We start from the raw sequence: 27,470 nt of genomic DNA, 5'->3' as shown, positions 1-27,470 counted from the left end.
ATAATTTTGGAAAAAATATATATTTTTTATTTTCTGATATAATACATTTCCCCCCAAAAATATGTAAAAAAAATTTTTTTTTTTTTATCAGTTTAGGCCGATATGTATCCTTCTACATATTTTTGGTAAAAAAATATATATATATCCCAATAAGCATATATTGATTGGTTTGTGCAAAAGTTATAGCGTCCAGATCAACTATGGGTATAGGATTGGGTATATGGGATTGTTTGATATTATTTTTTTATTTATTTTTATGGTTGAACTGGATGGCCTTGTGTTTTTTTTTTCAACCTGACTATGTCTACAAAGTACGGGATCGATTTTTATTTATTTTTATTTTTACTGTTAATGGCGGCGACCTGCGATTTTCAGCAGGACTGTGTCTGACAAATCTGACACTGAGTGAGACCAGTGACACCAATACAGTGATCAGTACTATAAAAATGTAAATCTGACACTGGCTGGGAAGGGGTTAACACCAGGGGTGATCAAATGGTTAAATTTTCCCTAGGGAGGTGCTTACTGTGTGGGGTAGTGAAGGAAAAGGAGAGATCCGTGATTCAGCTTGGCTGAATTACAAGATCTCTCTTTCCCTTTCTAACAGATCTGCCATTTGCCTTGTTTACACAGGCAGAGAGATGGCTGATCCGTCTCTTCTGTGAACGATCGGCGGGTCGTGGCTGCTGGACCTGTTGATTGGTTCCTGCTGTTTCGAATCACAGCATGAGTGGCGCGTGTTTTCCCTATAAAGCTCGTGCATGAAGTCAAATACAGGTCCGGGATTTTGTGCACCCGGGCCGCCCTGCCACAGTAAATGTACGTGGGGCGGTCTGGAATTGGTTCATTTAACCACAGATGTCTAGACACGGACCAAAGTGGGAAACATAATAAGGAAAAGTTATCACGGTTTGTAAATGCGGTCCCTCCCTAACCCTGCTGCCCTGGGCACTGGTCCGCAGGGGAGGGGCATTATGGAAAATGTATCCCAGACTAGATCATCCCTCCGGAAGCACACCATAACTTCAGACCCCTAGAAGGCACTCAGTTTGTGTTTCTCTTCTCTTTTAGCTTTTAGGCATCACTGCTTTTTTTGATGATCATTGCCAAATGACAATATCACAAGGTGGAGATTGTTTTGACTCCCGTAGGGTTCATGTGTGTTCGCTCCAGTATATGCTTCCAGAGGAACACAAGCATGTGTAGATAAATAAAATAGCGCCCCAGTGCTGCAAATTAAGAAGCATACTGGCTGGCAATTACTGATGTTAAAAGATAAAGGTTCCATTGTCTACACATCCCAGGTTGCCATGCTATCACTCACCCCTAGATGGGGCCTCTGTTTTGCTTGTGTATTTTTGTAACTTTTGTAGGCTTCTTTCTGGCAACTCGACCATGCAGCTCATTTTTGTTCAAGTATCGTTGTATTGTGCGCCTTGAAACAACCACATCGTCTTTTTCCAGAGAAGCCTGTATTTCTCCTGAGGTTACCTGTGGGTTTTTCTTTGAATCCCCCACAATTCTTCTGGCAGTTGTGGCTGCAACGTTTCTTCTTCTACCTGACCTTGGTTTGGTATCCAAAGATCCCCGAATTTTCCGCTTCTTAATAGGTGATTGAACAGTAGTGACTGCCATATTTCAAGGCTTTGGTTATCTTTTTAGATCCATTTCCATCTTTATATAGTTCCATTACTTTGTTATGCAGGTCTTTTGATAGTTCTTTTCAGCTCCCCAGCTGATTATCTAGCCTGCTCAGTGCATCCACATGAGAGCTAACAAACTCTTTGACTATTTATACACAGACACAATTTAAAAAAAAAACACAAATGTGGGAAATTCACCTTTAATTGCCATTTTATCCTGCGTGTCACCTTGTGTCTGTACTAAGGCCAAACATTCCAGGGGATGGAAACTTTTGATTATTTAAAATGAAGCCAAACAACTATGTGATAATAAATGGCTTCATATCATCACTATCCTTAAAAGCCAGTTTTTTGGCATGGTCAGTTATTTTCAATATCAATGCCAACATTTCACCATTTCTGCCAGGGGATGCAAACTGCGTACAACTGTTATATTATATGTGAAGGTGTGCGTGCGTATATATATATATATATATATATATATATATATATATATATATACACCATGTCAATAAATATGATGTGTGTGTATATATATATAATGTGTGTGTATGTATATGTGTGTGTGTGTGTGTGTGTGTATATATATATAATAATTATATATTGCCTTTTTTTTAGTATATGTTAGCTTAATTTATGAGATATATATATATATATATATATATATATATATATATATATATATAAAATAAGGCAATATATACTGGTCTAATATATTTTTTTATATATTATACATTGTCTTTTTTTTTTTTTTTTTTTTTTTTTTTTTAGAGAGATTTTATATATTGGCTTTTTACATATTTATTAGCCTTTTTAAATAATATATGCTGGTTTATTACATATATTTTATACTGACTTATTATATATTATCTATTGAAGTTTTTTTAATAAATAATATTAAAGAATAATTTAAATATTATATGTTGGCTTTTTTTACCTTAATGGACATATTTATTAAGTAGTAAATGTAACCCTTCATAAACATTAATTGATATCACTGCCATTTAAAACACAAGCGCCAGGAAGATTCACCTGCAGTGTATGTTTGGTGAATGTCACATTAACTAACTGCTTTATAATTTTTTTTTTTTTTTTTTTTTTTTTTTTAGCAAAGCCTGACTGAGAGCCCAGCCAGCACCATCAGTGTTAAATTTGATGTTTAAAAAGTCAATCACCTCCAGAAATAGACTTTAATTTCGCCTCCATTAGAAAACTAGGTTGGTTCAGTGAGTTGGGACTGTGTCGGATAGGCTCAGAGGGGCAAACCGTGACCTGTATCCCTAATCCTGCCATCTCTGGTCATTGGGGGATCGCAGATATCAAACTTGTGTAATGCTTTCCTTTTCCTCTGTGAACGCCAAGCAATTGTAAAGCCTGCATTTAGTCTAGATGTTTATAGGGATTTGGTAAAATAAATACTTGCTAGACTTCTTCTTGTGTGTTTACCCCCCTATTCCTTTGCAATGCTTTTAAATACCTGCAACACTTAGACACCTTTCACACTGGGGGCATTTTTCAGGCGCTTTAGCGCTAGAAATGGCGCCTGAAAAAAGCCTCATCTGCAATCCCAGTGTGAAAGCCCGAGTGCTTTCACACTGGGGCGCTGCGCAACTTCTTTGAGGCACTGTAGGAGCGCTGTATACACCACTCCTAAAGTGCCCCTGCCCATTGAAATCAATGGGCAGTGCCTCGGCAGCAGCACTTTATTCAGCCGCTAGCGGGGGTTAAAAGGGCACCGCTAGTGCTCGAAAAGCACCGCAAAACATTACGGTAAACCGCCGCCGATGCTCGGCCTCTGGCAGTGTGAAAGGGCTCTTAAAGTCTATCTCTGGGGAAAGGAAAAGAGCTCCTTCACAGTGAGACTGCCCCCGCACCCCAAGGGTTAAATGCTCATTTAGGTCTAGGCAGGGTCAAACAGTAGCTTTACTCACATTTGCATTGGACTTGATGATATCAGAGGACCGGCGACCACCAGAGCATAGAGGAGACTGCAGGGACTGGTCTTAAGCCAGGCCATAGACAGTTGAAATCTCAGATGGTTCAGCAGGCACTGGCCGAGATTCTAACCATGTATGGGCAGGCTGATTGTACACAGTTTGATCAATTTGGATACAACCAGCATGTTGGATTTTTCATGTGATTCATGCTAGCAGCTATAGCCAACTAGCAATAATCACTGTGTGTTGTTTTTATGGAGAACAGTACGACGATAATTGTTTGGGATACAAAGTAAAACCCCACAGGTAACCAAACCCCTCAGTCGAAATTCAGGCCACTCTGGAAAAAGACGGTCTGGTTGTTTTTAAGGAGCACAAGATGACGATACTCCTTTTTATATCCTTGTCCATATTTATAAAGTTCCATTACCTTGTTACTCAGGTCTTTTGACGGTTCTTTTCTGCCTCCCATGGCTCAGTATCTAGTCTACTCAGTGCATCCACGGGAGAACTATCAAACTTATGGACTATTTATACACCGACACTTGTAATTTTAAAAAGCCACAGATGTGGGAAGTTAGCCTATAATTACCATTTTAACCTGTGTGTCACCTTGTGTGTCCGTACCAAGGCCAAACATTCCAGGAGGTGGAAACTTTTCATTGGGGGTCAATTGGGTAAGTTCTGTTGTTAAGATTTCAAAAGGAGCCAAACAATAATGATAATAAATGGCTTCATATGATCATTATCCTTGAAGCGGAGTTCCAGGCTTTTTCTGTTTATTAAAAATCAGCAGCTACAAAAAGTGTAGTTGCTGACTTTTAATAAACAGACACTTGCCTGTTCCACGGTTCAGCGTTGCGGCCACACGGAGCCTCGCTCCTTTCCTTGGCGCCTCCATTAAAACTGGCCACCCAGCTGTGACCGCTTTTGGCTTCACTGTTGGGCGCGCACTGCGCATGCACGCGTCGCTCTGCCAGTGGACAGGCAATCTTCTGGGACCTATCACGTGTCCCATAAGATTGCTGAGAGGGAGGGGCTACCTAGGGAGAGAGGAGGAGTCGCCTAGGTGGCCCATAGGCAGAAGCAGGAAGTCCCATTCAAAACGAAGCACCCACTCCCCCCCCCCCCCCCCCCCCCAAAAAAATGACTTGCCAAATGTGGCATGTAAGGGGGCGAGGAGTGCTTAACTCCTTTCCGACCGCCATACGATGATATACGTCGGCAGAATGGCATGGATGAGCAAAAGGGCCTACAGGTACGTCCCCTTTAACTGCATTCAGGGCGCGTGCTCAGGGTCCTGCAGACTGGATGTCCGCAGGGTGCCCGCGATCGTGTCACGGGAGCGGAAGAATGGGGAGATGCCTTTGTAAACAAGGCATTTCCCTGTTCTGCCTAGTGATATGACAGAGATCTACTGCTCCCCGTCATCGGGAGCAGTGACCGCTGTCATGTGTATAGTAGCTGATCACCCCCACAGTTAGAATCACTCCCTAGGACACACTTAACCCCTTGAACGCCCCCTAGTGGTTAACCCCTTCCCTGCCAGTGTTAGTTACACAGTATTCAGTGAATTTTTCTAGCACTGATCACTGTATACATGACAATGGTCCCAAAATACTAATTAAAAAAATGAATAATAAAAATGCCATAAAACGATCCCCTATTTTGTAGACGCTGTAACTTTTGCGCAAACCAATCAACATACGCTTATTTACCAAAAATATGTAAAAGAATACATATCGACCTGAACTGAGGAAAAAAAATATTTTTTTTTTATATATTTATCTTTGGGGGATATTTATTATAGCAAAAAGTATTGCGTTATTTTTCAAAATTGTTGCTCTTTTTTTGTTTATAGCGCAAAAAATAAAAACCGCAGAGGTGATCAAATACCACCAAAAGAAATCTCTATTTGTGGGGGAAAAAAAGGAGGGCAATTTTATTTGGGTGCAACGTCGCACGACCGCGCAATTGTCAGTTAAAGCGACGCAGTGCTGAATCGCAAAAAGTGCTCTGGTCAGGAAGGGGGAAAATCCTGAAGTGGTTAAAGTGTAAGCGCCACTTTTGGGTGGAACTCCTCTTTAAATAAAATAATTTTATTTTTTTATTTTTTTGCCATGATTAGTCATATTTTTATTATCAATGCAAAAATGGCACAATTTCTGCCAGGGGGATGCAAACTTTTTAGCACAACCGTATATTATGTTCCTTTTGGGTTTTGGTGCGTTTTCAGAAAGCACACCAAAACCACAGGACATGGTAGAAATCTATGGGAAAACTCAGCTAACCCACACCAAACCCACCGGTACACTGCGCTGCACCCTTGGTACAGGCAAACCGTACCGCATCAGTGTGTTTTGGGTAGGGGAAAAAAAGGTTTTATATTCAGTCAGTTTAAATAATATTTTTTGTACAGATTTTGGGGCAAATTTCACTTGATTAAAAAAAATAAAAAAATCCAGATGTGGTTATATATCGGCTGTTCACACAAGTATGTAAAGCCCGACCACCCATCAGAATTTCGCTGTCTTTACAATTCTGAGGGAAAGTATTAATTCCATTCAATTCAGGAAGATTCCTATAGGGGGATGAGGATAACTCTGTGTTTTTTTTTCCATATACATATCAATTACTAATATTAATTTCAATGTAACATGATAGATAGGCCTCCCATGTCTCCTGATGAAGCAGATTTATGATCTGGGAAATGCTGAGAATTATCCTCCTCCTGCTGCAGGGATCCATTTCAAGGAATTAATGCTTCCATTCAGGATTGTAAAGATGTCTGAGCTTTCTGATTGGTGGGTGGCCAGGGATATATATATATATATATATATATATAGTATTTAAATAACAGGTGATACATGTATTTATATGAGAAAAAGTAAAAAAACATAAAAAAACGTGCACAATAAGCAGAAACTCTCCTGCAAGACATATATGTACAGCTCAAAAGATTGGTAGATGAGCAGAGTTGCGCTAAATTAAAAAAACAATAAAAAAAAAAAAAAAATTAAGAACCCTTTCACACTGGAACGATTTGCAGGTGCTACATCACTAAAAAATAGCGACTGCAAAGCGCTCTGAAAGAGCCGCTGCTGTGTCTCCAGTGTGAAAGCCCCGAGGGCTTTCACACTGGAGCGGTGCACTGGCAGGGCGGTAAAAAAAAAGTCCTGCTAGCATCATCTTTGGAGCGGTGTGTATACCGCTCCTGCCCATTGAAATGAATGGGGCAGCGCGGCTATACCGCCAGCAAAGCGCTGCTGCAGCAGCGCTTTGTGGTGATTTTAACCCTTTCGCGGCCACTAGCAGGGGGGTAAAACCTCCCCACTAGCGGCCGAATACCGCCGGTGCCCGCACTGCCCCAGGGTGAAAGGGGCCCAAGTGTCCACAAGTGATTTAGTACTAAATCTTATTTCCAAGTGTTGGTATTCTTGATGTGCATCTCCACCATCCACCACCATTGAAAGTGATCCGTGCAACAATGCCACCACCAAAGGCAGAAATATCTGCTTACCAGTGCCAAATGGCCTCTCACTACAAGAGGTCATTCACGCTTGTGGCTATAGCCCAGCCAAAGCCTTTACCCGTTCTCAGAGCTCTCCTATCCTCTGTGAACTTCTTGCCCAGTACGAGTATACCATGCCTCTTACTAAATACCTTGGAATGTCTGCTTTCAAATAGTGGATGTGGTCAATTTCACTAACAGTGGGGAGGGGCTTAAAGGGGCATTTAATATCAAGAGCGTATTACATACAGAGTGCAGAATGTGAGGGGGTACACACAGAGTAAAGCGTTCAGAAGTGCACTACGTACAGAGTTCAGGGGTGCGCTACACACAGAGTGCACAGCTGCTTGCCTTTGCATTCACATCTCACTTTCACCCCCTCTTCAGCTCTGACCTCTACATGCAACTACCCCTGTCTTCTGCCCCCCTCTCCTTAAAAGCTCCATCTTCCATGTGTCTTACTTTTGTTGCTGTATTAAGCTGAAGAACCCAGCCAGCTCTAGTGCCTCTGTGTACATTGTAGGTGGTGACCCATCTCTCACTCACAGGGAGATCATCCAGTGGGGTTGTTGGCATCCGCACTGCACCCTGGGCACCTGCATCTCCTTTGTCCCCATCCTGCAGGAGAGCCATTCAGGAGATCAGATCTGTGGGAGACAAGCTGTCACATGTAAACAAAGAAGCAAGACTTCTGTGCTTACAATTAATGGTGATGAGCAGAGGCCCTGAGTTCCACCAAGTTCCAGCTATAAAAAAAAAAAAAAAAGCCCTTTATATAGTGGCTTATTTGGGATATTCCAGGTGCATCTAAGCAATAAATGCTGGACAGCAGTCACAGCCTGAGTAGAAAAGACTTTCCCCTGCCAGCAGGCTGCAGAGAAGGACCCTTGCTTTCTATGGAGATGCAGTGGTCTCTGCAGAGGTCCAACAATACCCCTTGATAAGTCAGAGCTCTCCCGTCATCCTAATGTTTGCAGATCTAGAGGACTGACTGAAGACATGAAATAATAGTCAGATGGGTGGAGAAGGTTTCTCTGGCAGAAAATCCATGGGCATGAAAATTTCCATCCTCCTTGCCTTACCACCCAATTTGTCATATTGGGTTCACCATACAGTGGGGAAAATAATTATTTAGTCCCCTGCAGGTTTTGTAACCTTGCCGACTTACAAAGAAATTAAGGGTCTATAATTATCATGTATTTTATATGATGGAGACAGAATATCAACCACAAATCCAAAAAAACAAATCCAAATACAAATGTTATAAATTGGGCTGAAGTTCATTGAGTAAGTATTTGATACCCTACCAACCAACAATAGTTCTAGCTCCCACAGACTGGCTACAGTATGTGCTCATGTAGTGCACAGATTAGTCCTGTTAAGTTAAACCCAAAAATGGAAGTTCCGCTGATCGGATTCCCCCCCCCCCCCCGGTGTCACATTTGGCAACTTTCAGGGGCGAGAGAGGAGCATATACCTGTATAATACAGGTATTTGTTCCCATTTCTGGGCAAATATCACTGTAGGCTCCACAGCGATCTACGCCATGTCTGTCCTCCCCTCCGTCCCCACCGCTGTCTTCTGGGAGACACACAGGTCCCAGAAGACAGCAGGGACCAGTAAGGACACACATTGCAACATGCACATGCGCAGTAGGGAACCAGGCTGTGAAGCCGCAAGGCTTCTCTTCCTGATTCTCTTACCGAAGATGGCAGCGCCTCCACCTGAGAGCCGAGGGACAGATTGGTGAGGACATCGCAGGTTCCCTGGACAGGTAAGGGTCCATATTTTAAAAGTCAGCAGCTGCATTATTTGTAGCTGCTGACTTAAAAAAAAAAAAAAATTTCGCCGGAAATCTGTTTTAAGAAGCTGCTCCTAACGACAACTAGTGTATCAAAGACACCTGTCCACAGAATCTTTCTTCCATTCAAACCTCACTATCATGGGCAAGACCAAAGAGCTCAGGTACAAGATTGTAGTCATGCACAAGGCTGGAATGGGCTACAAGACCATCAGCCAGAAGCTTGGTGAGACGGAGACAACTTTTGGAGAGATTATTTGCAAATGGAAGAAATACAAAATTTCACCTTATAGGGTAAGGATGGTCATGAGAAAAGTGAAGGATCAGCCCAGAACTACACGGGAGGAGCTTGTGAATGATCACAAGACAGTTGAGACCGCAGTCACCAAACAAATCATTGGAAACGCAATACACCACCATGGATGGAAATCCTGCAGCACCTGCAAGTTGGAACATGTACAGGCCATCTGAAGTTTGCCAATGAACATCTAAATGATTCAGGAAAGGATTGGGAGAAAGTGCTGTGGTCAGGTGAGACAAAAATTAAGCTCTTTGGCATTTACTTGTCTCGCCGTGTTTGGAGGGAAAAAAATGCTGACTATGACCCTAAGAACACCATCCTTTTCAGTCAAGCACCGAGTTGGAAACATTATGTATTGAGGCTATTTCTCTGCTAAAGGTACAGGCCGACTTTGCCTCAATAAGGGGCTAATGTATGGGCTATGTATTGTAAAATCTTGCATAAGAACCTTCTTCCCTCAGCCAGAACACGGAAGATGGGTCGCGAATGGGTCTTCCAGCATGACAATGACCCAAGACATACCGCCAAGACAACAAAGGAGTGGCTCAAGATGATGCACATTAAGGTCATGGAGTGGCCTAGCCAGTCTCCAGATCTTAATCCTATCGAAAATGTATGGAGGGAGCTGAAACTTCGAGTTGCCAATCAACAGCCAAGAATCCTTAAGGATTTAGAGAAGATCCATTAAGAAGAGTGGACCAAAATGCCTCCTGAGATGTGTACAAACCTGGTAATCAACTACAAGAAATGTCTTACCTCTGTGCTTGTCAACAAGGGTTTCTCCACCAAGTACTAAGTCATGGTTTGCTTGGGGATCAAATGCGTATCTTACTCACTGAACTGCAACTGTTTTTTCAGGATTTTTGGTTGATATTCTATGTTAAAAATTATAGACTCTTCATTTCTTTGTAAGTGGACAAACTTACAAAATTTGCAGGTGGTCAAATAATTATTTTCCCCATTGTAGATGTGTGGTGCACTGGATGCACCCAACTTGGATGGTGGAATCCAGAATTCTAGATGCAGTTGCTCTCATTTGGGTTATTTAAATGAGGGGTGGGGTCTCATCTCTGTATTCGTGGCCATGGTTTAGAAACGGTGTTCCGTGTGATTGTTGGGTGCCCACAAACACTAATCCATCTAGTGTATAGAATTAAAAATCGGGGCTAAGGGTGACACTTATACAGTCTATTTTACATATACAGTATATCCACCTATATAGATAAAAATAAAATAAATAAAATCCTCCAGTTCCCCTTGAAAGTAGAGCAAAAGATCAGAGCGCCAGGCACCCTTAAGAAATCTCTTCCGTCTTCATTACTTTAGCCGTTAATGTCGTTGGCCTTGGGGGCGAGAAGCAGATCATTGCAGTGTAAGCACTTTCCTAATTATAACATTTCCATAATGTTAGCCCCGTGTCTACTTCAAGTGTTATGTGTGGTCTGTCAGGGGTCACGGGCTCCAAAGTGTTCTCTTTTAATAAAGATCTGGTCCCTAATTAGAGCTGATTGCTTCGGAAGGTGAGCCGCTAAATCTCCGAGACGTCTTTTGCAGAAAGCCTGGCGCTCATCAGCAGGTCACGGCCGTATGTGTATGACTAATTTCTAATGACAGGTGAGGCCCGGGAAGGGATCGCCGGGAAGTGTGCTCTGGAATCAGCAGATTTCACTCATCCGCCACAAAATAATCCCCCAAAAAATTCTTGCTGATATTGATTGACGGAATCACTCCTTTATACGTCATTTCTGGATTTGGTGCTGTTTCACCACTAAATGCCACCTGCTTTAAGGTATGGCATGGATGCAACAAGTAACAGAAGGTGAAAAGAGAACAAAAACATGCCAAAATACAGATAGTGTACAATAGATATATTTTTTACAAAAATCTAAACATGCACTTATAAACCTATAAAAATAAAATGTAAACATAGATATAAATCTAATCCTTAAAATGTCATATAAGCTTGATCAGATCATTCTAAAACTTCATGATCCCGCTATGAAAGTCCTTGTTCAAGCACTTCCTGTTATAAGGTGACAACATTGTCTCTGTATCCCATTTGCACTCTATTCCTCCAACTAATACCAATGATGGGGCTCTATTCCTCCCACTGACACCAACGATGGGGCCCTGTTCCCCCCTCCCACTGACACCAACGATGGGGCCCTGTTCCCCCCTCCCACTGACACCAATGATGGGGCCCTGTTCCCCCCCTCCCACTGACACCAACGATGGGGCCCTGTTCCCCCCCTCCCACTGACACCAACGATGGGGCCCTGTTCCCCCCCTCCCACTGACACCAACGATGGGGCCCTGTTCCCCCCCTCCCACTGACACCAACGATGGGGCCCTGTTCCCCCCCTCCCACTGACACCAACGATGGGGCCCTGTTCCCCCCCTCCCACTGACACCAACGATGGGGCCCTGTTCCCCCCCTCCCACTGACACCAACGATGGGGCCCTGTTCCCCCCCTCCCACTGACACCAACGATGGGGCCCTGTTCCCCCCCTCCCACTGACACCAACGATGGGGCCCTGTTCCCCCCCCCTCCCACTGACACCAACGATGGGGCCCTGTTCCCCCCCCTCCCACTGACACCAACGATGGGGCCCTGTTCCCCCCCCCTTCCCACTGACACCAACGATGGGGCCCTGTTCCCCCCCCTTCCCACTGACTCCAACGATGGGGCCCTGTCCCCCCCTTCCCACTGACGCCAACGATGGGGCCCTGTCCCCGCCCCCCTCCCACTGACGCCAACGATGGGGCCCTGTCCCCGCCCCCCTCCCACTGACGCCAACGATGGGGGCCCTGTCCCCGCCCCCCTCCCGCTGACGCCAACGATGGGGGCCCTGTCCCCGCCCCCCTCCCGCTGACGCCAACGATGGGGGCCCTGTCCCCGCCCCCCTCCCGCTGACGCCAACGATGGGGGCCCTGTCCCCGCCCCCCTCCCGCTGACGCCAACGATGGGGGCCCTGTCCCCGCCCCCCTCCCGCTGACGCCAACGATGGGGGCCCTGTCCCCGCCCCCCTCCCGCTGACGCCAACGATGGGGGCCCTGTCCCCGCCCCCCTGCCGCTGACGCCAACGATGGGGGCCCTGTCCCCGCCCCCCTCCCGCTGACGCCAACGATGGGGGCCCTGTCCCCGCCCCCCTCCCGCTGACGCCAACGATGGGGGCCCTGTCCCCGCCCCCCTCCCGCTGACGCCAACGATGGGGGCCCTGTCCCCGCCCCCCTCCCACTGACGCCAACGATGGGGGCCCTGTCCCCGCCCCCCTCCCACTGACACCAACGATGGGGGCCCTGTCCCCGCCCCCCTCCCACTGACCACAGATGCTATTTTTTTTTGCCCCCACTGGCCACTAAAGTCTCTTTGCTCCCTCTGACTCTGGGACATTTTCTACTCTCGTTGGCCACAGTTCGACCCTCCTAAAGTTTGAAGGATGGTAAGCTGACCCTTTGTTTATGAAGTTTGGAGACCCCTGGGCTATATGGTGCTGGACATCCTGCAGCCAGGAAACGAGGCAGGCTCTATCCGACCTGGTACAGCTCCTAATGCACAATGTGAGAAGCTCAGTTTGTGTTGAAATCAGAGTAAGTAATTTCAGTCCAGAAGAGGAGCCTGGAGGAGTCTGTCATTGACCTCTTTGGTGGAGGGACTGAATAATCATGAGCTTGTTACCTTTATTGTCTAACACTTTCCTGTATTAAATGAAGCTCTGTCCATGCCCATATGCCTTGATGAGAAGGCATTGATCAGGAGAGGGAAAGGGGGTAAAGTAGGGTGAATGATAGTATGAAAACGGGAATGTTACTAGTATTTCCACTGTTTTAGCCGGTGATAAGAGGCTCCAGGGACTGAATAAAACTTAAGGTGAAGCAGAAATGTGCTTTAAGCATTCTGTCTGCTGGAGCTCTATAGATCGGGGATCTCTGCCAAGCTGCTTGTGTATCTAATAAACAATAGCATACATCTATCCATTAGTTGGGTTCATGTTAGGCCATGACCTGCCAGTTAGCAATTCCCGTTCAATGGCTAATAAAGGAAGAATTCTGTCCTCTTTCCCTCTTCTTCGTGATTGTTTCTGATTTCTGGTTGTTTACCAATCACTGGTGATAAACTACAGACCTCAGAACCCTTCTTAGGTTGGACATGTTGGAAGATGGTTTTTCGGCAATAGTTAATGGTCCGCACTTCCTGCCAGAAGGACGTGTGTGTTGGAAGAAATCTGTCAGGAGAGGAATTTGCGAGCTGTGATGTTAGTGGCTTTTATAGTTTTAAATCCAAGAAAAGAGAATCTTCCCCATCAAGTTGATTAGTGGAATTTCTGACCTGCCATGGATTTGTAGTACTGGCACATCGAATGAATAGACTATTTCACAGCCCTTGTGACAGTTCCATGGCACTTACTAGTGGGCTGCCGATTATGAAACAGACCGTGCTGAGATGCCTTTTCGGCAACTAATCTGCTGATAAAAGCAGGTGATGCTCCAGATTTGGAACGTCGTTGGGTAGCTTCTGCTGTGTTAGCTAAATGTAGAGTGATAAAGTAAAGTGCAGCTCTAAAATTCAGAACAGAACTAGAAAAAAAATGTATAATTAATATGAATATAATGTGCAAAAGAAAAAAAACAAGTGTCCATAAGTGAAATATGAGGACCACACAGGTCCTAATGTGAAATAATCCAATCCTATGAATGACAATGGATCATATAGATGTATCAAAAAAATGAATGTCATATAAAATGGAAGTTGATAGAAGGTCCACCACCAAAGTCACCACTCTCTTACCTGAAAGATTGAACTCAGGTAGGTATACACCTAGTGAGTCAATCAGGCTTTTGTGAGATGCCCAGGATGATTCAGGCTCACAGTATAACCGTAGCTTCCAAGGGGTGTTTCAGAACCGTGGCTGTCAGTTGCCCAGGATGGTAAAGGGCAGGTAGCTCAATCATTAGGTATAAACCTAAGGATTGCACATAATGTAATTCCATATACAAGGAAGAGATTTACACTCGCATATCCAAGGTAAAAACAGCGCTTGTAAGACTGTAACACTAGTGTCAGCATAACGTCTCGACACGTTTCGCCTCAATAGGTATCATCCCCCCAGATGATGCCTATTGAAGCGAAACGTGTAGGGACGTTATGCTGACACCACTATTGCTGTTTTACAAGCGCTGTTTTTACCTTTGATATGTGAGTGTAAATCTCTTCCTTGTTTAATAAATATTTACTCATTGCCCTTTACTATCCTGGCAACTGACATCCACGGTTCTGAAACACCCCCTGGAAGCTGCGGTTATACTGTGAGCCTGAATCATCCCGAGCATCTCACAAAAGCCTGATTGACTCACTAGGTGTATACCTACCTGAGTTCAATCTTTCCGGTAAGCGAGTGGTGACTTTGGTGGTGGACCTTCTATCAAATTCCATTTTATATGACACTCGTTTTTTAATACATCTATATGATCCATTGGACTGTCATTCATGATTGAATTTTTTTACTGTGTGGTCCCCATATTTCACTTATGGACACTTGTTTTTATTTCTTTTGCACATTATATTATTAATTGTACTTTTTTTTCTAGTTATATTCTGAATTTTAGTGCTGCACTTTACTTTATCACTCTACATTTTTGTAATTTGAATCACTGCTGTGTTGGCTGCTATTTTTGCACGTTTGGACAGCGTTGTATATATCTGTATATTTAACTGTGTTAGCTAAATGCTCTCTTCAAGTAGGTCCTAATCATGATCATCTTAATTGTGACCCAAAATACTGAATAGGTCTTGATGCCGGATGTAGACCCAGACCCAGAGTACTGATCATGTCTTGACTCTGGAAGTAGGTCCTGACCCAAAGGTACAGATCATGCCTTGACTCAGACCCACAGCACGGATCATGTCTTGACTCTTGAATTAGGTCCTTCCCCAAAGGAGTGATCATGTCTTGACCCTGGAAATAGTTCCAGATCCAAAGTATTAATCATGTTTTGACTCTGAAAGTAGGTTTTGACCCCGGAAATAGGTCCTGCCCCAAAGTACTGATTATGCCTTGACCCTAAAAATTTACCCAGACCCAAAGTTCTGATCACGTCTTGACCCTGAAAGTAGGCCCTGGCCCAAAGTACTGCTCATGTCTTCAACTCTTTAAGTAAGTCCTGACCCAAGGTAGAGCTGCACAATTCATAGTCAAGAATAGTTATCGCTATCTTGACTAAAGTGTTTCACAATTCTTTCTATGCAAAGAATTCTCTCTGCTCTTCTGAAGCCACAGCCTTCAAAAGAAAGAAAGAGGCAGTCTGCCAGGAATCAGACATTCTTTAGCAGTTGAACTTGAGTATAAACATTGTAACAATTTGTCAATGGAATAGACTTTGTGTGTAAGTGAAAAATGTTTAACCACTTAAACACTAAAACTTTTTCTGACATTTGTTGGTTTCAAGTTAAAATCCCTTTTATTTTCTTGCTAGAAAATTACTTGTGACCCCCAAACATATATATATATATATATATTATAAAATATATATTTTTATTTTTTAGTAGACACCCTAGAGCAGCCATTCTCAACCAGGGTTCCTCCAGAGGTTGTTAGAGGTTCCTTGAGCTGTGGCTGATGAACCAATTTTTTGATGGTGCCTACAGAGTTCAAGGTTCACCATCACTTAGCAAAGCCAGCAGCATGACACAAAATATCTTTTTAGCTGTCTTTAAGGGTGGCATTCTGAGCACCACTTTAAGGGGAACATTCTTCCTATTGGCCACCATACTGGCATTGTTCCTATTGACACCTGATGATTTGGTTTTAGTAAGGGTTCCACGAGACCTGAAAATTATTTTTGGGGTTCCTCTAGGGTTAAAAGGTTGAGAAAGCCTGTCCTCGAGAATGGTGGTTGTTGCAATATTTTATGTTGCACTGTATTTGCGCAGCGGTCTTTCAAATGCAATTTAAAAAAAAAAAAATTACTTTAATGAATAAAAAAAAAAAAAACGAACCAGTAAAGTTAGCTCTTTTTTTGTATAATGTGAAAAATTTTACATCGTGAAAATCGGAAGAGAATTGTTATCTATTTATTTTAAGCAAAAAAATCGTAATTCTCATTTTGGCCAGAATCGTGCAGCTCTAACCCAAGGTACTGATCATTACCTGAACCAAGGTACTGATCATTACCTGACCCTGGAAGTAGTCCCAAACCTAAAGTACTGATCATGTCTTGACCCTGAAAGTAGGCCTCAACCTAAAGTACTGATCATGTCTTGACCCTGAAAGTAGGCCTCAACCTAAAGTACTGATCATGTCTTGACCCTGACCCAAAGTACTTATCATACCACACATATACCATCTGTTGGTCCTAATTTTGATTGCCTCTTTGTTAGACGGTATCATATCTGCTCCGAAGTTCCCAGTTCTGCCCAGCTATTTAAATCCCCAGTCTTCCCTTTAGTCTGTGAGCTTCTCACAATGTGCATTAGAAGCTGCATACAAGATAGAGCTCACCTTATGAACCAGTATCTTCTACCCCTTTCATCCTCTGCTCACCCCTTTCTCTCATTGAATTTCCAGTTATTTTGATCATAGAGGCTTAGCACCACCTGCACACGTTACCTAGGGTGGTCAGCATGGAAATGCAGTCTGCCTAGGAATGCCCACTACATCAGACTCACATTCACCCATCAAGCAATTTTGTATTTGCATAAGGCCCCTTTCACACATGCGGACAGTATGTCCTTATTTCATCCATCCGTTTGCAGATGAAATACGGACACACATGCATCCCTATGGGATAGCGGGTGTCTGCGGATGAACATCCGCAGACACCCGCTATTGTCCGCCTCCCCAACTGTCCGATTCTGCAGACGGAGGAAAATCCTATTTTTCTATCCGTCTGCAGAGCGGATCGGATGAACACGGGCAGACGGTCCGTGCTCATCCGATCCCCATAGAGGAGAGCGGAGAGCTGACAGGGCGGTCCCGTCACAGTGTGCGGAGACAGCCCTGTCCGCCGCCGGCTCAGCGAGGACAACGGAGTGATCCCCGCTGAGCGAGCGGATCATCACGGGGCGGATCATTACTGATCCGTCCCGTGTGAAAGGGGCCTAACTGATACTGCTTGCATCAGGACTGAGGGCTCTCGAAAGGAGTACTGAGGCACAGTTCTGTGGTGTTTTCAGGACGCTATGCACCACACCTACCCCTCCCACCATCCATGATCTGCCTGCATTGCATAACGAAGCACAGAGATCCAGTGATGACATAACTTGGTCTAAAATAAGTCATGTAATGAAATAGGAAAGGTTTCATTTCAAAATGTCATTTGCATGTTTGATGGGGGGAGAGGAAAGGTTTAGAGAAGGCAAGGCAAAACATAAGCAGATTAAACATCAGCTTTAATCCATTATTTGGGCATCTTATTCTCTCCTCTAGAGTCTCCAATTATTTTACATTTCCTTTATTTACTTTCTGTTAATTCGAATACTCTACAAAAATGCCCTGCTTTTATAATTAGACCAGAAATCTTTTTTTAATCAGCACGAGTGTAAGAGAAGCACACTAATAAATTCACTCGTGGTTCGGTAAAGAGATGTGGAAAATGCTGGGTAATAAGTTAATAATTGGGGCGTTTTGCCGTCTCCCTGCGGTGGCTGTTGAAGCTGGCATTTCCCGGTGTGTGTAATTTACTGCACCTAGCCCAGTCAGAGTGCTGCTTTGGACTTTTTCCTTCATATTAAGCTTATTTCATGTTTTGTCAAAAAATTTGATTTGTGTACAAAGGAATTAATGATTCGCGAAAGTAAATGACACAGGAGTCGTCCATCTCGGCGCTGCCAGAAACTTATTCCACTCATTTGGATTAAACTGACGGCTCCTGATATGATGAGATGATCTAACCCCAGATCCTGTGCCATTTATCAAATGTTAGTGATGACCAGCATTGGCTACATGGTGGGTCTGATTGATCGCCTCAAAACCCACCAGGAACTTTGGCTACTTGGGGTATTTTTTTCCCAGCTCTCCAGTTCCTCCTTTAAAATGAAATGCTCAGATGGTGTAATTTGATCCTTCTTAAATTGTTCTTGAGGTTTTGAGCTCAACACTCCTTTGGGATTTTAGTTCTAGTGTATCTAAACCCCCCAAAAAATATATTGCAGCTTACTAGTCCTTGCTGTGATTTACATTCATTTTCTTTTTCCAAGCTTCTTTTGATTTATCATCACCTGGTGATCCTGCAAATAATGCACTTCCTGGTCCTGGATGGCTTCCAGTTTATCTATGCAGGGAGCCATGGTTTTCACCCAAGGCTGCTCTCCTGATATGGACTACACTTCCTGTCCCTGTGTGGCCGCATCACTTCTCCATTGTATCTATGGAGTGAGCCATGGTTGTCACCCTAGGCTGCTCTCCTGATATGGACTACACTTCCTGTCCCTGTGTGGCCGCATCACTTCTCCATTGTATCTATGGAGGGAGCCATGGATGTCACCCTAGGCTGCTCTCCTGTTATGGACTACACTTCCTGTCTCTGTGTGGCTACGTCACTCCTTGACTATATTTATGAATGGAGCCATGGTTTTCACCCCATGCTGCTTTTTTGATATGGACTACACTTCCTGTCCCTGGGTGGCCACACTCCTCCACTGTATCTATGGAGGGAGCCATGGTTGTCACCCAGGCTGCTCTCCTGATATAGACTATAAATGTGTCCATATGTCTTTACCTCCATTACACAGTGATTGGCGTAAGGTGTCAGCACAACCTGTGTGGATATAAATGTTGGGGTATCCTCCTGACACGTTAGAACTAAAGAAGTGACTTGTATAAGCTAATGTTAGCTATACTATGACCTGGATAAATTAGAACCTTCACAGAAATAACTTGTACTGATTCAACTTGTTCTGACCTCCTTGGGGCAGTATTGAGCACCTTTGATCAGTGGTACTCATTATAGCCCATTTATTCTTGTGTTGGAAAAATCTCTTAGCCAGAGGCTTGATCCTTTACATTTTCATGTAGATGAGTGTAAGTTTAAACGCCATACGAAGCTTTGTGTTTATTTTGTTCTGGATAGTGGAGATGGGAGAGAACTTCATTTGGGTTTCTGGTATTTTCGTCATGAATTGCTCCACACTGCCTCATTTACTGCTTAAGAATATATAAATACTTTACCGTCCATAGTCTGACCACAGTTACTTTAAAGAGGCATGTCCTGTTTTCACCAGTAGACAAGGAGCATATGGGACCCGAACACTACAACAACTTTTTTCCTTTCGGTTGATGGCATCAGTTTGGAATGTTTCTGAGATTCAGAATTCATTAACTAAAGCACTAACCCCCAAAGGAGCTGCTGGTTATTTTTGGGCTTACCGTTACCCCCACGTTCTCCTTGTTGCACGTCTAGGGGATGTCCCATGATAGACGACCCAGTAACTTGAGACTGACAATAGATCCACTTGAATGGATTTTATTTGCAAAACTCAGACAATTGAACAGTCTTTCAACTTGGGATCAGAGGGTTGGAAGGAAGTTCAGGTACTCTTGGTGTCAAAGTCAAAAACATTGAAGAACTTGCTTACTTTGACTGCATCCAGAGAATAGCCATTCGCACCTGGATGGTCACTCAGGTTGGATAGTCCCTCTCCCACAAGGCCTAGCAGCCAACTTGGTGCTTACTCGGGAACAAGTCTTTGCCACACGTTTTTGTAGAAATGTACAAGATAATGTCTCTGCCACAGACGTTGTAAAACCCGTAGGAAAACTAAGCTTGAGAACACTTGTAGGATACCTGCATCTTTCAGTCTGCTTGGCGATATCCACAAGACCGGTTTCTCTTGGTTACTTCAGCCCTTCCAGGCTCTTGCTAAGAAAACCAACCCATACTTGGTGTTCTTCTGAAGAGTCCTCCCTGGAATGCTTGAAGTACACTGGGTCTCTCCCAAACCGGAGACGTCACCCAACCACCTCAGAATCCTTCCTTTAGTTTCCTTGCCTCGGGCTAGCCAGCCCCGAGACATCAAAGTTGGGTGGATCCGCACCCCAGGCCATAGCCTTCCTGGGGGCTGGTCATTAGGACCAGGACCAAGTAGTAAGCACATCATACTGGACCGGAACCCCGAACCACGTGACGTCTGCATCTTAAGTATCCCAGAAGCACAGCGAGAGCGCCACTCCCACTGGGCGGGCTCCGAGAGAAAGTAACTTAAGCACCAGACCAGACCATAGTTCCATGCCTGCCAGAAGAGACAGTGCCCCCTGTGGCCAGGCTGAACATTTTACAGTCCAGTCAGACTGATGCCGAGGCCCAATTTAGATAATCACACCCAAACCAAACTGCAGTTTGGGCAACTTTAGAAAAACTGCCTAGCACTTGCTCTTCAGGAGCCGCTGCTACAGGTGTATTTGACTTCGTCCTGACCTATATTGACGTCGATGTTGTAGAGGGATGCAAAACCCATCTGATATGAACTAAAGCTCAGCAATACAAGCCCCTAGGAAGAGATGTACTTGTCTTGCCTAGCCATAGGCTTATGTCAGATGGGCAATCTTGTCTTCAAACCAGTGGTAAAAAGTGGTAAAATAAGTCGCTATAATCAAGGTTCTGCGACGTTTTGGTTAGAGAGGAAGCAACAAATGTTGAAAGTCACAAGCCTTTAGGAAGAAATGTGCCCATTTATGCCAAGCCATAGGCAGTCCTGTCTTTGAACTAGTGGTAGAATCGCTAAGTGTTAACTCACCTTTTCAAAAATACCTCTAGGTTTCTATAATCAAGGTTCTGCAATGTTTTAGTTGGAGAGGAAGCAACCCAGGTAAGTGTCACCAAGGCAGACAAATTCCGAAAGTCACAGTCACAGGCCCATGATGTGCCCATCTGTGCCAAACCATAGGCTCATGTCACGTATGCAATCCTGTCTTTGAACCAGTGATGGAATCTCTAAGATTTCATTCACCACCTCAAAAATGCCTCCATGTCTCTATACTCATAGTTCTGGAACGTTTTGGATGGAAAGGAAGCAACTTGGGTAAAATGGTGATTGCCATTCAAAGTATCATCGGTGCAAAACAAATGCTGAACATTATAGGCCAAAAGAAGAGATGTCCCCGTCTATACCAAGCCAAAGGCAATTCTGTCTTTGAACCAGTAGTAGAACCTCTAATGCCCCATACACATGATCGGGCATTGATTGGACATTCCGACAACAAAATCCATGGATTTTTTCTGACGGATGTTGGCTCAAACTTGTCTTGCATACACACGGTCACACAAATCTTGTCGGAAATTCCGAACGTCAAGAACGCGGTGACATACAACACGTATGACGAGCCAAGAAAAATTAAGTTCAATAGCCAGTGCGGCTCTTCTGCTTGATCCTGAGCATGCATGGAACTTTGTGCATCGGAATTGTGTACACGCGATCAGAATTTACGACAACGGATTTTGTTGTCGGAAAATTTGAGATCCAGATCTCAAATTTTGTGTGATGGACAGTCTGATGGAAAATGTTCGATGGAGCCTACACATGGTCGGAATTTCCAACCAAAAAGCTCCCATCTAACATGGGTGTGTACACGGCATAAGAGTTTGTTTACCTTCTCGAAAATTCCTCCATAATCAAGGTTCTGCAATGTTTTTGTCCAGAGAGGAAGTGACTCCAAATAAAAAAGTGACTGCAGGTCAAAGTGTCACCAGCAGCAGGGTGGCCAGTGTGGTGTAGGCCTTAGCCCTGTCTTTGTTCTCCCAATCTGTTAAACTCTTGTCCGCATAAGAAGAGTTAAGCTCTTTAAGATAACCCATCTCATCTGTCCCTCCATTTGCTGTGACAGCCCCAATAATAGACGTGCTTAACCTTATTTATGGAGTGATCAGGTGGAAATAGACCTTGCTCTTCTCAGCTTTCTGATGGCTCCAATCCAGGAGGGACCAGTAAAGAGCTTCTTGTCAGAGCATTATGTCTACACTAGTGAGATATATGATGGTCTGGGCAGAGCCGCAGCCATGTTCCGCTTCACCACAGAGCGGCCATCAGGGCGCATAAAATACGGCCTGATCCAGGTTACTGATAACGGGGCTTCAATTACTACATCCTGATGGTCTGATGTTTCCTTCTGGGTCTTCAGTCATTATGGAGACCACATATAAATACCTTCTCTCACCATGCAGTCCTATTCAGCAACCCCTCACCACTACTGCCATGTGTGCAACAAACAAATGACGGACATTTATATTTATTAAAAAGGTCGTTGGAAAATTAGATTATCCCACTTTAGAACATTTCACTTGGCCACTGGGAGTTGTTATTGCCTTTTAGCGCTGTGAAAATTCAGCTGTTAATAACTTTCTATCTTTTGAGAAATCCATCTGAATTTGGGAACTTGTTTCCATGGCTTGTACAGTTTCCTGTCAGTAATTAAATTATACAAATGTATGTTTTCATAGAAATATTGTGTTTTTTTTTTTATTAAAGTTTTATTTGATCTTTTTTTATTTTTTTTATTATTATTTTATGGATGAGCAGGCCGCAGTATGCAGTGGTACTGCAAAAAACAACACCGATAGCAATATCCTCTCCATTGTGTATCTGCACCTCATTTGATAACTGGGTTTTAAAAACAATTGCATGCATTTTTTTTCCTTTGCACCTTTAGCCAGACTTTGAATTTCAGGTTTCTGAGCCAGGTCCGTTCGAACCAGCCACAATTTGCTCCATAGATGGGCCATCTTTTAAAATTTACAGGTCCGTCTTTAACCACTTAAATACCGGGCACTTATACACCTTCCTGCCCAGACCAATTTTCAGCTTTCAGCGCTGTCGCACTTTGAATGACAAACGCGTGGTTGTGCTACACTGTACCCAAAATAAATTTTTATCATTTTGTTCCCACAAATAAAGCTTTCTTTTGGTGGTATTTGATCACCTCTGAGATTTTTATTTTCTGCTAAACAAATTTAAAAAAAAGACACAAAATTTTGGGAGAAATTTTTTTCTTTTGTTTCTGTTGCAAAACATAAATACGTTTTTTCCTTCACTGATGGGGCTGCACTGATGGGCACTGATGGGCATCGTTGAGGTGACACTAATGGGCACTGATATGCAGCACGGATGGGCATCGATGAGGTGACACTGATGGGCACTGATGTACACTAATGGATGGTACTGATGTGCATCACTGATTGGCAAGCATTATTGTTTGACACTGGCAACCACTGTGGGCACTAGCATCCCTGGTGGCCATGGGTGGCATACCTGGTGGTGACGAGTGAGGAACAGCCGATCAACGGCTCTTCCTGTTTACACTGATCAGATGTGATTGGGCAGGGCTGATCACGTGGTAAAGAGTCTCCATCAGAGACTCTTTACTTAGATCGGAGTTGCGGTTTGCCAGACTGACGCCGCAATGTGCACCCCCGGGCAGCATACAGCGGCTTGTTATGCTGAAAGACATCATATGACATCTGGTGAGGATAACACAACCATTTTGCCGACGTCATTTTTCTATATGGCGGGCGGCAAGTGGTTAAAATTGATTGCATCCTGGGCAAACATTTTCTTGGGTCCCCTCCATCATTACTTGTGACACCTTCCCCATACTACCTCCATCATTACACAAGACCCCCTTCCCCATCATTACACAGGACACCTCCCCTATATTACCCACCATTATTACACAAGATCCCCCTCTCTCATACTGCCCCCATCATTACACAGGACTCCCCTCCCCCATCATTACACAGGACTCCCCTCCCCCATACTACCCACCATTAGTACACAAGACCCCCTCTCACATACTACACCCATCATTACACAGGACTCCCCTCCCCCATCATTACAGAAGACCCCCTCCCACTTGTTTACACAGGACCCCTCCCCCCATACTACTGCCTATTTTTACACAGGACCCCCTTTCCCATACTACCCCTATCATTAGTCAGGGACCCCTCCCCATGCAACCCCCATCACTATACAGGACCCCTTCCCCATACTACCCCCCATCATTACACAGTCGCCCCCCCCCCGCGCTTCCCCCTTGATAGTGTCCAGAGGATGTCAGACGAACACCAGGCACATACCGCCAAACCCTCTGGAGAAGAAGTTGTTCTTCAACAGGCCAATGGTCTGCTGTTTGATGGACATGGTGAGGGAGAGGGGTCAGTGTGACTGTGCCCGGGACTGACAGACCCTCTCTCTGGACAAGGTTCACTTTACCAAGCTGGCCAATCACCTCACAGGCTGCAGGCATAACAGCCAACCAATCACCAGTGCCCCCAAAATCTGCCCTCCTCGCCTGAGTGTCCAGATCCATTTATCAACTATTTGCAGGCAGGGTGGCCTCAAGGGGCAGCTGCTTTGGACCCCACACAATGATTGGGCCTGGGGCAGCTGCCCCTTTTGCCCTGAGTTGAAGATGGCCCTGGCCCTGTCACTTCCAACATCCTACAATTGAAAAACTGTTGGCCCAACAACAGCTGAATCCAATGAGATGCAGTCACTGTTTGGGTACTCCGACAGCTGCTGCTTCCAACTGTCAGAATACAATAACTGCAGCTGAAGATTTATCCATCCATGCTATTTAGCAAGGATGGGAGGAGTATGTTCAATATATTTTGTTCAGGCTGCCAATCTATTGGTGTATGACCAACTATAGTGCTGCTTTGCAGCCTCGTCCTGTCTACAGTGATTACTGCATGGCATTACCCGGGGCGGGTTTCCTGATGGTGACAACATTGGGTCATGCCTGTATAATGCATGTTCAAACAGTAGTCTTTATTAGAAGCCCATGTGATAATCTAGGAGCACAATTGAGAGACATGAACAGAGCGTTGTCACCTAAACAAGGACCTTAATGGCAGGATCACCAGGGATTATTTTAACCACCTTCCATCCGTTAACAGTACATTTACTACTAGCAGGCATAACGGCTAGGCACAGCTAAGGACCCGTACGCCGCAGTGTACTTTCTGGTTTAGATGCGAGTCCCCTGCTGACCTGTGCTATCATTGGACACAGCTCATCAGCAGGTTACAGCCAATCATTTATGCCGTATACCTGCTGATTGGCTGTGGCCGGCCGGCCGGGCTGTGTGCTCGGATAAGGGTCTGGTATGGACTTTTATGGCATAGGGGTTACCTTTGAAGCACATACCAGGCGATGGGGCTTGCAAGGTGTCAATCTCGCCAATGGAGGCGGCGAGATTGACTGACTTCCATCTCTAGTCCCGTCGTACCTGAAGTCACGTTCAAAATGAATGGACTTTAGTCCGTGTGTGGGCAAGTCCGTTCATTTGGAAACTCCGGCGGACCTTCGCCAAAAGTCCGGCGGATTGTCCGCTGGACCTAGTCTGCCGGAAAGTCCGTTTGTGTGTGGTCGTGTGTGTGCAAGTCCGCTCGTTCGGAAAGTCGGGCGGACCTCCGCTGCAAAGTCCGGCGGACCTCCGCTGCAAAGTCCGGCGGACCTCCGCCAGACAGTCCGATCGTGTGTACGTGGCAATAGTACAGTCCCAGCCAGTGTCAGTTAGCACCAGATTGCTCACCACACTATTACAGTCACACTATAAGTCACTGATCACTGCCATTAACATAATAGTGTCTTTATGGATCAGTATCTTGCTCACAATCAAAACTTTTTACAGAATTTGGGTGCCTTAAAACAATTACAGATCTGTTTAGCCATTTGTAATCTTTACGAAAAGTCAAAATATATTTGCTGTAAGAAGGACCCTCTACTATAGCAGCTGGAGCTCACAGAACCTATGTAAAAAATTGCGGCATTTGCATGCTCTTAGGGACAGTATCTCCATTCACAATATTGACCCATGTCAAGTGACTATAAACACAAACGGGGTCCAGTCACACTATTGGAGGTCTATTTAAAACAAAAAGTTTAATTTTGCAAATGCCTCAAGGATTCATACAGCAGTCACACACAAAAATCCCTGTACTTTGTCTAATATGTTTATTTCCTGTGATTGTCGGCTCCATCTAGTGGCTATAATTCTGCATTTTTCTGAAATAACTCAATCAGTAAAAGACCGCATTATGGCCACTAGATGGAGTGGAAATCATAGGAAATAAGCATACAAGAGTATGGGGATTATTTGTGACTTCTGTGCTCATGCTTGAGGCATTCGCATAGTGATTATATTTATAAATAGACCCCTTACTATTCATTTCTGGACAGAGGACCATCCACTGGAACAAAGTGTATAAACCGCAGATTTATTTAACTCTGTTTTGGATATATTTAGCGGCTTCTTTCAGTCTACACAAAATTTAAATTACGAATCCTATCCCTTGTCTCCCTTCCAGCCTGTCCCTCGGATTATAGTCCAGTCTGCAAGTATCGATGACACGGCGTTCAAGCCAAAAATGGTAAGTAGGGGAAACCCAACAAGATACAGCTTATGTATGTTGTGGAGTCCAACTAGTCATATGACTGGGTAAACCTACATATCATCATGTTATTGTATTCATTTATTTTCAATGTCTCAGGAGTGTCAGGATTTTTTGTCCTCTTGTTCAGAACCATTCCCCTTAAAACCAATGTTTGGGTGTTGTGGTTTCTGCCAACATTGGTCACATGCCAGCTTGTTATATCTCTCAGGGGTTCCAGTGGCCTAGCTAAAAGTTCCCATTTCCACTGGACTGCCATAGCCATAGTGGGAAGAATGCTCCTTAAGGGCTGTACACACGGGCCAAATACCGTGCGACATTGGTCAGTTCAGTAGAAACTGGCCGACATTCTGCCCGTCTGTATGGAAACCAGTCCAACGGGGTATGACCGAAAAAGGTCTGCCGATGGCATCCGATCAGTGCCCCCAGCCAATGGTGTGTTAAAATGTAAGCAGAAACTGATGCATTGTATTGCCTGTAGCTGTCAGGAGCAGCACATTTTTGCTAAATGTTTGGTTCAAGTGGTTAACTTTTTAATTGGGAAAGGATTTTGAATCCTTTCCTTTTGGTAGGAGTTATGCAAATATCAAAATACCTTCATGGGCAGATTTATTAATGTTCGATTTTTATATTTTTTTTTATTTTTTGCATATTCACTTAAATGATTTAGATCAGGGATGGCGAACCTTGGCACCCCAGATGTTTTGGAACTACATTTCCCATGATGCTCATGCACTCTGCAGTGTAGATGAGCATCATGGGAAATGTAGTTCCAAAACATCTGGGGTGCCAAGGTACGCCATCACTGATTTAGATCATCAAAAATGTTAATATTACACAAAGATAACCAGAGAAATATACAAAAAGCAGTGTTTAAATTATGTCATCCAAACC

At 44.2% G+C, this 27,470-nt stretch overlaps 1 protein-coding gene across 1 annotated transcript in view; it reads left to right on the top strand.

Moving 5' to 3' along the window:
* The window catches only part of KIF13B (kinesin family member 13B), a gene marked incomplete in the record, with an annotated part of 350,254 nt that overhangs the window by 310,520 nt on the left and 12,264 nt on the right, over nucleotides 1–27,470 (top strand). The window contains 1 exon segment of the mRNA XM_077489267.1: nucleotides 26,493–26,555. Within this exon segment, the coding sequence (XP_077345393.1) occupies nucleotides 26,493–26,555 (63 nt within the window).

The sequence above is a fragment of the Lithobates pipiens genome, unplaced genomic scaffold, assembly GCF_037356315.1.
Source record: "Lithobates pipiens isolate NorthernLeopardFrog02 unplaced genomic scaffold, aLitPip1_a1.2 Scaffold_18, whole genome shotgun sequence".
In the NCBI taxonomy this organism is placed as follows: domain Eukaryota; kingdom Metazoa; phylum Chordata; class Amphibia; order Anura; family Ranidae; genus Lithobates; species Lithobates pipiens.
Note: the sequence above shows the minus strand (reverse complement) of the source record. Positions and strands in the feature narration are given on the sequence as shown.